We start from the raw sequence: 12185 nt of genomic DNA on the forward strand, positions 1-12185 counted from the left end.
CTTAATATTACTTAAGTCCTGGTTATACAACCCCATTTTCCTTTATTTTTGCTGTAGTTTAAATGTACATTGAGTCAAATTGCAGCTTGAAGGACAGCATAACAACAACAACAAAAAAAGCAGCAAAACCACCACAAAACCTGTGTGACTTACTTCTGTTTTGGAGAGAAGGTGGCGTCCTCTGCATGTCCCCAACATCTCCCAATATACTAATGTGCAAACATGTCAGATGCAAACTTATCAGGCAATAATGATTAAAATGAGAATATAACATACTTACCTACGTACTTTATTGTTTAGAACTATTTTCGTTCCATGTTAAGCATCAGTCTAAACCCTAAAGCTACATCCTTGTGAGCTTTGACCAGTGTGTGTAATGATTCTTGATATTTTGTTGTGATGTTGAAATGGTTTGAAAGCTCAGCATACAAGAAAAAATCGGCCACTGCTTACGAAAACTGATTTAGTCACAATGAACACTTTGAGACAAATGTTGTTATTGGTAAGCATTTTGTTCTAATTGTTTATGGCTCATAGACTAGTCCAAAGAGCCACACGAACAATGCATAAAAATAACAGGATTTATCTGATGAATATTTTAAACTTCAGTTAGCCATGTGGAGATCAGCTAAAGAAGAGGCAGCCACGCTAGATTGTTGTTTTCTTTCTGTTTTTTTGTCGGCCGACCGACCTCTGCCATGCACACGGTGACTGTCACTGTTTATGTCTCTGTCATGTGTTTTCCTTCTATCCATTCCTGCTGAAAACACAGACAGTGAAATGCGGATTATAGGGAGGAAGTGAAGGATGGATGGAGAGTGGCAGACAGAGATGAGAAATAAAAATGGGGCAGACTTAAAGAGAAAAGGGCAGGAGAGACAGAGAGAGGCAGGAGAGAGAGACAGAGTGAGTTGTGTCAAACGGATAAATGTCAGCGGGAGCTTCATCGTCCGTCTGAGCAGAGCTCTCCCTCCCAAAATGCCAAGTGTAAATCGCGTAGCCGGGGCCCTCGGCCAGCCTTCCCATAGCACTGTAATGAGATTACAGACCTCTACAACACACTGTGTGAGTGTGTGAGACAGAGGGAGAATACTACTGAGCCTGCGTGGAAGTGTACAATTTCGGTGGCTTACACGGGGCGAGCGAATAAGCGGCATTACTCTCACCACCAAACAAGACGTATGGAGGAAGATTTGCCTACTTATCTATCATCCCACACATGCACGGTGGATTTTTTTTCCACCGCTCTTTTCCTTACAGCTGCATGAAAGAAGTGCTGATTTTTATCAATGTGGGTCAGTGTAATAAGCCTGTCACATTGTAAGATAAACATTTTATATCACCAGGGATGGACCTAGCACATTCAGCGCCCTGGGCAACCTTCCCTCTGTGCCCCCTTTTACATTTATTTTTATTTCATACAAAGAAGGAAAGAAGAGCTAATAAGAATTCAAAACTGAGCTAACAACTAAAATGATAAATACTAAAAGAATAAGGAATACGGAAATGTACTAATTTTGCCTGGGTTTTTTTTTTTTTCATATGACACCCTGGATGGCTGTTTTGTTTTGTTTTTCTCTGACTTTAATGTTCTCTGCGTACACTCCACTCCACCATACACATAAAAATGCCATAAGATAAAATAAAATAAGATAAGAGTTTATTAATCTCACACGTGCAAAAATCACACAATAAAGCAGGTAAACAGCTAGAGGTAGGAGGAAAAAAGTAAGAATAATATGATGTAAGATCTATATACACTACATACACCTTTCACCTACACAGATACTGTATGTACTTGATTGATAGTTACACAGGACACCTTATATACACACATGGTGTTTTGTATATTTACTGTAACAATATAGGTATTATTGTACAGTAAGTGGTAAAATATTGCACAGCCATGATGAACAGTATACTATAAGGAATATGGCTATGTACATATATACATATTTGAATATTTATAATGATTATGAATTTTGATGTGTTGAATGTGATAATCTCTCTCTAATTAACAAATTAAGGTGAACTGCATTGCCGGAACTAGAGATGGTACCTCTACTACAGACCGACCACTCACATTAGATGTTTGGATCATTTTCTCCTTATGTTCTATTTTTATCTTTAGTTTTTATGGCTCTGTGCTGGCAATAGTCTCAGCTGAATACGTCATTTTTTTGGTTGGTCAGTGCATACCATTATTGTGACTTGGACTCAGCAATGAACTGATTAGTTGTTAGTGGTCAAAGGTCAATGCAAATTTGACCTCACGTTTGTCTTATTCTTGTGAACGTTATATCTAAGGAGGGACTTGATGGAATTTCTGCAAATTTGGCCCAAACGTCCACTTTGACTGAAGAATGAACTGATTAGAATTTGGTGGTCACAGATCCAGGTCAAAGCAACCTGAAAAAAACATATTTTTAGTCAGATCTCAACAAACCATAGGCTAATCATGACACAATTTCACACAAATGTCTGTTAGGATAAAATGAGAAAGTGATGATGATTTATATTCAAAAGGTCGAAGGTTAACTTCACTCTGACATCATAATGTAATGTAAAAACACTTTTTTGGCCATTACTGAACACAATAGCTCAGGAACATAAAGGGAGATATTAGGACAGATACTGTATTGATGACAGTAATCTGAAGTGAACATCTTAAAACTGTGGTATTTGTCTAAATCGGTGCTTTCAGGTTAAACGTGTATGTGTGTGTGTGTGTGTGTGTGTGTGTTGCATCCATATTTTTGAAGTTATTGTAACTGCAGTTTTACTAGTTGGTGGAGGCAGAAAGATCTGCCACTGTTTAGGATGTTTAACCTCAACTTGCAAGAAAGTCTCAACTGGATTATAGTTGTTATGATGCTAAAAACATAGAAAAAACACTCTAAATCTTTATTATGGATAGTGCACACACACACATTTAATATTACACTCTGCACAGGAGCACTGCAGCAGCATTATGGAGGTATTATAGAAGATTAAAATATCATTAAGCATGATACTGTAAACTCATTATTAAAGCATAGAGTCCCCATACAGTGATATATCTTTGCTCCAGTCTAAAGCCTCATCCTGCATCTCATTATTATTTCATATTTACATGCTGGAACAATATAGCAGCCTATTAATACTGTTTCCAACTCCTGTTTGTGAGCACATGATGTTTACACCACGGCTTCTCCTCTCAGACTAGCCTTTCAGACTTTCTTCCAAATCTAATATACCCATCCATAAATAGCTCACCTATCGAGCCCATATTCGGCTTGACTGACGTGGTGTCGGAGCCAATCCCGCGCGCTAAATCTGCCTAACCACGCCTCTCCACGCTCCGCCGCGGCTCAAATAACCCCACAACTGCCCATTCGCCTTAAACGGACACGCAGGGGGAGTTGATTGACAAACCAAACGACGCCCCTTCGTTTACCAAGCTCCTCCCCTCCGTTGGCTCCCTATCAGTGTCTAGTTTGGCAACACGGATACGCATGGAGCCTCCATCACCCCCTGTCTCTTTTACGCACCGAGTCTGATAATGCACGCAGGTACTGGGACCCTAATCGCCACATTTCCAGTCGCCACCTTTTGCAACTAATCACCTCTTATGGACTAATATGAAAGAAGTGGATGCAGAGGTCTGACACAGCCAAGATAGGAGGCACATTTCTTGTGGATCATTCTTGTTTTCAATCACCGAGCGCCAGCATGGATGTCTTAGCGAACCACAGTATCTTTCAGGAACTTCAGCTCGTGCACGACACCGGGTACTTCTCTGCCATGCCGTCGCTGGAGGAGAACTGGCAGCAGGTATGGCAACTTTCAATCAAATATCAGGAGTGCTTCACGTTGAAACACAGCTCTTTCAACCACACGGTCCGCACTCTGATTAGGCTCACACGCGCTCGGAATGTCAACTTTTCCCCCCGAAGCGTGCTACTTCAGGGAGAAATGAGGAGATGAAACGCTCTCCATCACTCATATATGTGACAATTTTCCTAAAGATGGCAAAGTGGATAAAATGCGAACGCACGCCGGCGCGTAATAAAGCTGTCAAATGCGATTTAGGAAAGATAAAGAACCGAATCCCATAATAGGGACTGAATTGGTCGTGAATAATGCATCTGCATCCCTCAGTTTAGAGTTGTGAACCCCCACTGCACGGAGAGAAGTCCCCTTACTTATTCATAATAGATACCCCTAACATGTCTGGCTTTGTACCATCTTTTAAATGCAGTGGTACAGAAATGTGTGAAGGAAGCTGCATGCACGTTTTACCCACGCACACTTCCTCCATCCATCCAAGTTCAGAGGATGGATATGGGGAGATAAGCACGCGGCCACATGGTGATGGATGCGGGGAGGGGGGGGCACCGGCACTTTGCGCGGCCATTACTGCTCTTATATTCTTGTTTTCTGTCAGCGTCTGCTTTTCATGTCAGCCCAAATTCCATAGAAGAGAAATGTGTGTGTTTTAACGTTTGAACTGTTAAAAACGTCACTAATACTTGCACAGACGCTGTCTTTTCGCGTTTTCTGGCGTAAAATGCGTAAAATATGCACTTTTTCCATAAGTGAATCATATTTCATAGCTTAATTTTCTTTCTATTTCTTCACAATTTCAATTTAGTTGCACCTTGCATGTATATGTGCTCCATCTTCCACCTAACAATCCTTCCGTTTCCCTATCTAAGTCAAAATAAGGGCCACCTGCATTACTGCTGCCGATAGTGATGATGCTTTCCATGCTGCACTTGACTGACCGAGCCAAAAAAAAAAAAATCATTGCATGGAAATTTGATGCCGGTATTTTTCTGCTGCAACCGCTGCTCTCTCCCCTTCTCCCCGCTGCGGGCGACGTGGGGCGGGGGGGGGGGGGGGGGTGACAGGGGGGAGAAAAGGAGAAGGAGAGAGAGGGAGAAACCGGTGCGTGACCGCGGATCCATTCGTTGTGGCCAAGCAGCCTAATTGGCATCCCACTGTTAGCCACCGACGCATCTTTTCATAACAAGTCTCCAACTCCCAGCTTCACTGTCAGTGGATTTTTTTAAATTGCACGGGGCCCTGCGTGTACCATATGCGGCGCGTGTCTCTCTCCTTGTTTCTCACCCACAGCCTGCATATCAAAATCGATACCTAATGCAAATGGAAGAGAGGCAGCTGCGTGTGTAGGCAAAAAGGGCTGGGGAAGCTCTCATCTGTGGAGACTGGAAATGTCAGTTTTCTGCAGAGACAACGTCCATTTTGGAATTAAAGAAAATCATCAAGTTTTACAGTCAGTGTCTCCTAAATGTATAAGCAGATACCTGCTTGCCATGAGGAGCTGCATAGTATCCATTCTGCTTTTATGCTGTATGAGAAAATGCAGTTTTTACATGTGAGACAGCAGATTTTAGAGCTAAACTCTTATGTTGAACCTGGCTCATGATGCAAGGACGTCGTTTCAGTGTTGGTGGGGACACGTTAAACAGGTGGGGGTCAGGGGTCCTACCCAAGAAAATTTTGTGCATCAAATACTTAATTTCCTGCATTCTTGTGATTTTGACTGCATCAACTCATGGTGGAAAGGTCTTTATTTTCGTCAAATTGGAGGTCCTCTGCTACAAATGCACATGCTCTAAATATTAAGGGGGACATGTCCCATGCATACCCTGAAATCTACATCTATGACAAAAAAGCTTAGTTAGGGTTAGGAAAATGTCATGTTTGGCTTAAAATACCCAATTGGTCACCACAAACACGGCTGGAAATGTCCCTACGTGCCGTTCAAAAATACCCTGTTTTGTCACAACAAACAAAGCTTGAAATGTCCCCATGTGTTGTTAAATAATACTCAGTTTTGTCGCAACAAGCACAGCTGGAAAGGTCACGTTGAGTTTGTGCAAAATACCTGATTTCTTTTGGGGTTCTTTCACAACAGGTACAGCTGGAAATGTTCCAACCTGTTGTTAAAAAATACCCGGTTTTGTCACAGAAAGCACGGCTGGCAATGTCCCGACGCGTCGTTAAAAGACACCCGGTTTTGTCACAATACACAAGGCTGGAAATGCCCAGATGTGTAATTAAAAAATACATAGTTTTGTTTAAACAACAAGGCTGGAAATGTCCCGATGTCATTAAAAAATATAGATTTTTGATTGGTGTCACCTGAGATGGAAGTTCTTAAAAAGTGCTGATTTCATTTCATTTTTACGGCATGAAGCTATTTTGTTTGGATCCTGATTCAAAATAGGACCATAAATAGAGAAAACACTAAACAAGGAGGATGTGTCACTCAAAGAGTTTAAAAATCTTTTTTTTTTTTCAATTTGCAGCGATTTACTGAAAGCATCTTCTGTTCCATGACAAATCATTGCAGCAAATATCAAACTTTTTGAAAAACAACCCTTATTTGGGATAAGAAGATTGCATTGTGTCCTTGTGAGCACAAGGATTATGACTTGCCCCACACTTTGAAACCCCCTCCTCTCTCCACACACAACACACAGAGATGTTCTTGGCAAAGCGATCCTTGCGTTCATTGTAGCAGCATGAAGACGCCACCGAGCCCTCCTGAATACATGAATTATGAGTCGCGGCTCGCCTTAAAAGCTCCTGCCTCCAGCCGAGACCCGCGGCTTGAGCAATCCCCTCTGTATTCTGGGCACAATTTAGAATTTGATGCTTTTATGTGGTCTGATGGTGAGATAGGAGGCCGTTGTCGTCGGACCCTAAATGGCTCCCTGAGATGCGATGGCAAGAATGATGACTGTGTCCCCTGTTGGTGTCTGTGAGGCATGATTCAGGCGCTTATAGGGGGATGGGGAGCAGAAAAGCAGGAAAGTGTTTTCGGAGGTCTGCAGATGGTACATTTGAGGCTGCTATTTGTTCCATTATTGAACTAAATAGTGCCAAACTGAACTGTGCTGTCTTGCTTCCAAATCCCAGTACAGTTGGTTGTTCAGAGTTGGAACAAACAGCAGGGCTGAGCTGGATTTGGAACAAGTATCGCTGGTCATAACTTACTCATTATATGTGAAACCCAGTTTCCCTCAAAGCAAAGCGTACACGTGTTATTTTGTATCTTCAACAGACATGGCTGTTTATGTTGGCTGCAATTTCCAGCGCTTGTTATGCTCTTTTGTAAACTGGCACTCGCTGTGATACAGCCTCATTTGGCTTTTCTGTCAAACATGTATCAGCATCTTCTGAGCGTTTGGATGCTGAAATATAAAAGACAAAACATCTGGATTGAATTTAAGGCTGATATGATAGATTTTTCAGGCTCTGCTGATGACATACCATCACCAACAGCACTTGACCCTGATGGATAGGACGTAACAGGACACCACAAATGGCTGTCTGTCATTGACCTCAGGACACACTCCATACCCTCCAACACATAAATTATCCCTGAGGGTCTCAACACACACATGCAGACTGAGTGCCCGATGCCTAGTCAAGCGAAATGTCTGTATGTTGCTGCACAGTGCATTATGGGCGTCTATATGTGGATGTGCACAGATTGGCTGGCTTCGGTGTTTCTAAATGTGGAAGTAGCAGCTCCGGCGCGACCTCCATATGCAAGCCCGCGTGCTCAGATCCATCCACTTACATCCACTCGCGACTCGATAACACGCATATTTCTCAGCCAGCAGCGGCGGCGGCAGCACAGTCTAGGGGGTGGATGGGGGGGGGGGGGGGAAAAGTAGGGGGGGGGGGGGGTGCGGGGGCCGCACCTTCTCCCCCCCGCCGGGGTTTGCATTTCCCAGTCCGGGGGGCTCGAACCCCCCCCCCAAGAGCGACGAACACACTCGGAAAAGACAGTCAGAGAAGAAGAGGGCACAGATGCATGGTGTCCTGAGGAACTGGATGGAGAAGCAGGGATGCAGATAGATGGAGTTGTTTTGTGTGTTTTGGCTAAGGGCCTCCAAGCAGTGCCGGAACTGGCACATTCAGTGCCTGAGGCAAAAAAAAAACAAACAAAACATGAGCCCCTCAAGCCCTTATAAGAAACTGACACAAACCAAACCAAAGGGAGTCAAAAAATTACGACAAAAAGACACCAAACAACCACAAAAGACCCAAATCACATTAATAGGACCTAAAATTACCTTAAAAAGGAGAAACAAAATGACCACAAAATCTATGTCTATTGCTCCTGTGTAGAAGAGGTGGTTGGTCCCTTTGTATATCTGTACCCAGGGGCCCATTGTCTCATAACCCGCCCATGCCTCAGAGAAAAAGTCACTCTTCAAGCTGTGCTGAGCACTCGAGATGGCATGGTGACCCCGCTTCAGTCTCCAGAGAGATCATCATGAGGATAAAAGAAAGAAAGAAAGAGGAGTAAGAAGAAGTGACAAACATTAAAGCATTGAATATCCATATGCATCCATACGCTGCAGCGTGCATGTCTGCGTACGTGCACGCCGCTGTGTCTCAGCATGTTATGTAATCCTCAGTAGGCCACAGCTGCTTTCTCACACACAGCAGGCATCTCAGGGAGCGCAGCCAACTGGCCCCCTCCATCCTGTCTCCCTCTTTCTCCATCCCTTGTTCCTCCATTCTCTCTCTTTTTTTTGCGGCTTTCCTCTTATAGAATTAGCACAGTATGGATTTTTGATCTCTGCAGGGCTGTTGTGTAAGCTCTGGACTTGTGCATTTTCCCCACGCCGTACGCAGCTCTACTATAACACAGCCAGGTAACAGTGTCCCCCAAATCTTCAGCTATGAGAATGAATGAGTATAGCTGTCTGAATCATGTTTTTCTATTTCTATATTCAGGTAGGAAGCTAAAATAAGCCACCCAGTTAAAAAAAACGTGTCTTCTCTGTGACCTTTCACTGCTGCTATTTGATGTAATTTTATGCAAATTAAAATTAAATCAATCCTGTAACGGGCACAGTTCAGTATTCTGCGAGCAGGAGGAGGAAGGACAAACTGGGACTTAATCTTATTTGTCTCGAAAGAGCTCCTGGTGGCGTCTTCGTTCTGCGCCTCTAGCTTTATTAAAATGTCACATCAGCTGTAAGTATGAGATGTGGAACTTCTGAAATCAAGTTTGGATGCTTGCCAAAGAAAAAAATGTAGTTAATTCCCTTTCAGTTTAACTGACATGTGGTCCAGTTTGCACAATGCCTCTGGAAATGTGATGGAAAGTAGAAAAGTATCACCCCAGACAGGACATTCAAGTTTGTAAACCAGTCTTTTATTGCTGCCGTTAATTTCCAGACATCCTCAAAGTATTCCAACGAGCCTGTGCAGCCACATGACGCTCCAAATATGAAATTGATTTCTCGCAGCGTTGTTTCGCTCGCCTCTAACCCAATAGCAGTCAGAAGATCTTGAAGATGGATGCCACATAGAATCTATTCGACACGGCCCCAGTCCGTGACGTGCAGAGGCATGAAAGCAAGCCTTTGTGTGCCCGGTGCAGCATCTCCACTGGACACCTATAAGTGTTTTCAGCCACAAGGTTATTACTCAATGCATCGATTCCAGGAAAAGATGCCAGTCTGTTTACAGGGGAGGGAAAAAAGAGACTGTAATAAAAGAGCTATGAGTTCATCTAATTAGTATAAACAGATAAATGAGCTGTAACAGCAAAAAAACAATTTGGCTCCTGAGCAGCAGCAGTTATGTTAACAAGACAGGGCTTGCTTTTTTCTAGGCACTCTGTAGTTCTTTTTGCATGTATTCAGTTTGTTTTTTTTACCTTTAGGATTAGTTTAAAGGACAAAACAAAGACACATAGACACAAAAATTACCACAAAGAGACAGAAAGTAACTACAAAGAGACACAACACAACCACAAGGAGACACAAAAGGACTGCAGAGAGACACAAAACAACCGCAAGCATACAAAAAATGACAGCAAAAAGACAAAACAAGCACAAGGAGACAGAAAATGATTACAAAAAGACACAAAACTATAAAAAATGCATAAGGACGACAAAGAGATGCAAAACCACCAAAATACAGACAGAAATTGACGACAAAAAGACACAAAACAACAGTAAAAAAGGGTCAAGGTGAGAGTTATGGTCAGGATTAGTCTCCAGAGGTTCTCTGCATTTATTAATCTGTGCTGCAAGCATGCATCCTCACATGCACAGAGTTTGCACAGAATTTCATTTTGCAGGATATTCTCTTGAGATCACAATGTTTTCGGTGCACACATGCAGGTGCACAGGTTTGTGTGTGCGTTGTGTAATGAGATGGACGAGCGACCCCCTGACCCAGTAACATCCATTCCACCATAAGAGCGCTTACTGAACTCTGCCACCTCTGTCTCATCACTCAGGCAGCTGAGAGGCGATTGCCTGCGATAGGTGCCTTCTACTGCTTTATGGGCGTTGATGAAAAGGTTGGTAGCGCTGATGAAAGAGAGGACGCGGAGGAAGCATTCATTTGTCTGATGCTCTGGTGACTGGCCCGTCAGAGAAAGAGGGGTGAGAGGCAGAGGAGGCGGTGGTGGTGGTGGTGGTGGAGTAGAAAAAAGCCAGGGAGGTGGGGGGAGTGGGAGCGAGGTGAACAAGCACATCTTTATGTATGGCTTCCGTCTGCAAAACGCTCTGCCACCCCAGGTTTGATTAACAGTGAGAAGAGGAGCCAGTCATTTTTTTTCGCCTCACACCAGCACACATGGCTTGGCAATGACTTTCACATCATTTGAGGCGAAATCGGGAAGCCGTTACAGCACCTTACAGTGATCCGACATGCTTCGCTGCTGCCATCCGGCTTGGCAACCGCAGGGAGAAAAGAGAAAAGGAAGAGAAGTCTGAGGCACTCGTTTTATGCTGAGAATTACCACCAACTCTCTCTCTCTCACTCTCTCTCTCTGTCTCTCGCTTTATCTCATGACTCTCATTCTGTCTCTTTTCTCAAATTCTGAGAAGACAAAGTCACAGTTGCCTTGTTTGATTTGCCCTGCTCTAACCCCTATTTAAAGTCAGTCTTTCTGCAGAAACTTGCACTCAGGAGAGTTACGCAATCAAAAATTGGCACAATGCTGAATAAAAGCTCGTTTACGCAGAGCGTATCACAAATAAACGGCGCCAAGCTGCTGGTGGAAGCGTCGCATCAAAAGAATCACAACAGACTAAAATTGAGAGAGCCACATTTGAGAAAAGCCATGCTAATATAAGCTGAGTATTATGTGTCATTGGGCTTATTGTCAGAAGGTCATGCTGAGTTAAATCTAGTCTACAGACTGAGACAGTGGCAAACAACCTAAAGGAATAGTTAGGCATTCGGGAAATACATGTATTACCTTCCTTACCCACAAACTACCAACCTCAGGCTTTTCAGTCGACTGCATTTGACAGAGATGATTAGGACTCAGTGCTGCAACTCTTTCTGAGGTGTGTGTATTTAAGAGAGATGGTGTAAGGTGGACTTTTGCATACAATGTTTCTGGAGGCTAATGTATAAATGTCTTACTCAGAGTGCTGCATTGTCACTTTTTGACAAGCCTGCCAAAACCCATGATATTTATAATTTATATCATGTTACCAGTCAATAAAAAAATAGGTACTGCGCCCTGACAGAGAAGGTTGGGCAGTATTTTCTGGAAATCAAGAAAAGGTTTACCTGGGTCCAGAAATTTGAATCGGTCCACTCCATCAGGTTGACTGATTTGTCTTGTGTCATCACGTGAAACGGTTTCTCGATTGAAGAATAGACGATCCATGGGCATAACCAATGATAAGCCAATCGACGCCACAAACGAGATGAATGAGGTTACTGTTGCTTAGCTGTTTTACATACATGGCATGTCTTTTCAATGTTGCCTAACATCATAGTTTGCTTTTACTTTGCTCCGCTTAAAATTGTGTTAGTCTCAGGCAGACACGTTGGTCGTTGGTCTCCACACTCCCAATTTAAGCAGTTCAGGGGGAGGTGATGTCTGACCAAATATGGAAATGTTGTGTCATAAATTTTAATTATGCCTGCTATCAATCAAAAGAAAAAAGTATTTACCTAATCAAGAGCTATTTACATTTGAAACTACTTGCTGTCATCAGCTATGCACATTTATCGATCTCTAAGTATATCTTTTAATGAAAACGTGTTTTTATTTTATGAGTCTGAAGTTCCCACTCTCTGTCTCTATTTTTATGGTCTTTATCAAAGTGTGCCGTCTGCTCTTAGAGGTCAACAATGAGATGAATCATGGTCGCTAACATGTAGCTGTTGGCCTG

At 42.9% G+C, this 12185-nt stretch overlaps 1 protein-coding gene across 1 annotated transcript in view; it reads left to right on the forward strand.

Annotated features, from left to right (window-relative positions):
• The first annotated feature begins 3520 nt into the window (after positions 1 to 3520).
• Positions 3521 to 12185, forward strand: part of LOC121963037 (Krueppel-like factor 7) — a 48499-nt gene continuing 39834 nt past the window's right edge. Inside the window, exon 1 of the mRNA XM_042513406.1 lies at positions 3521 to 3813. Within this exon, the coding sequence (XP_042369340.1) occupies positions 3634 to 3813 (180 nt within the window). The 5' untranslated portion in view covers positions 3521 to 3633. The remainder of the gene's footprint in view (positions 3814 to 12185) is intronic.

This window comes from Plectropomus leopardus, chromosome 24 (assembly GCF_008729295.1).
Source record: "Plectropomus leopardus isolate mb chromosome 24, YSFRI_Pleo_2.0, whole genome shotgun sequence".
NCBI lineage: Eukaryota > Metazoa > Chordata > Actinopteri > Perciformes > Serranidae > Plectropomus > Plectropomus leopardus.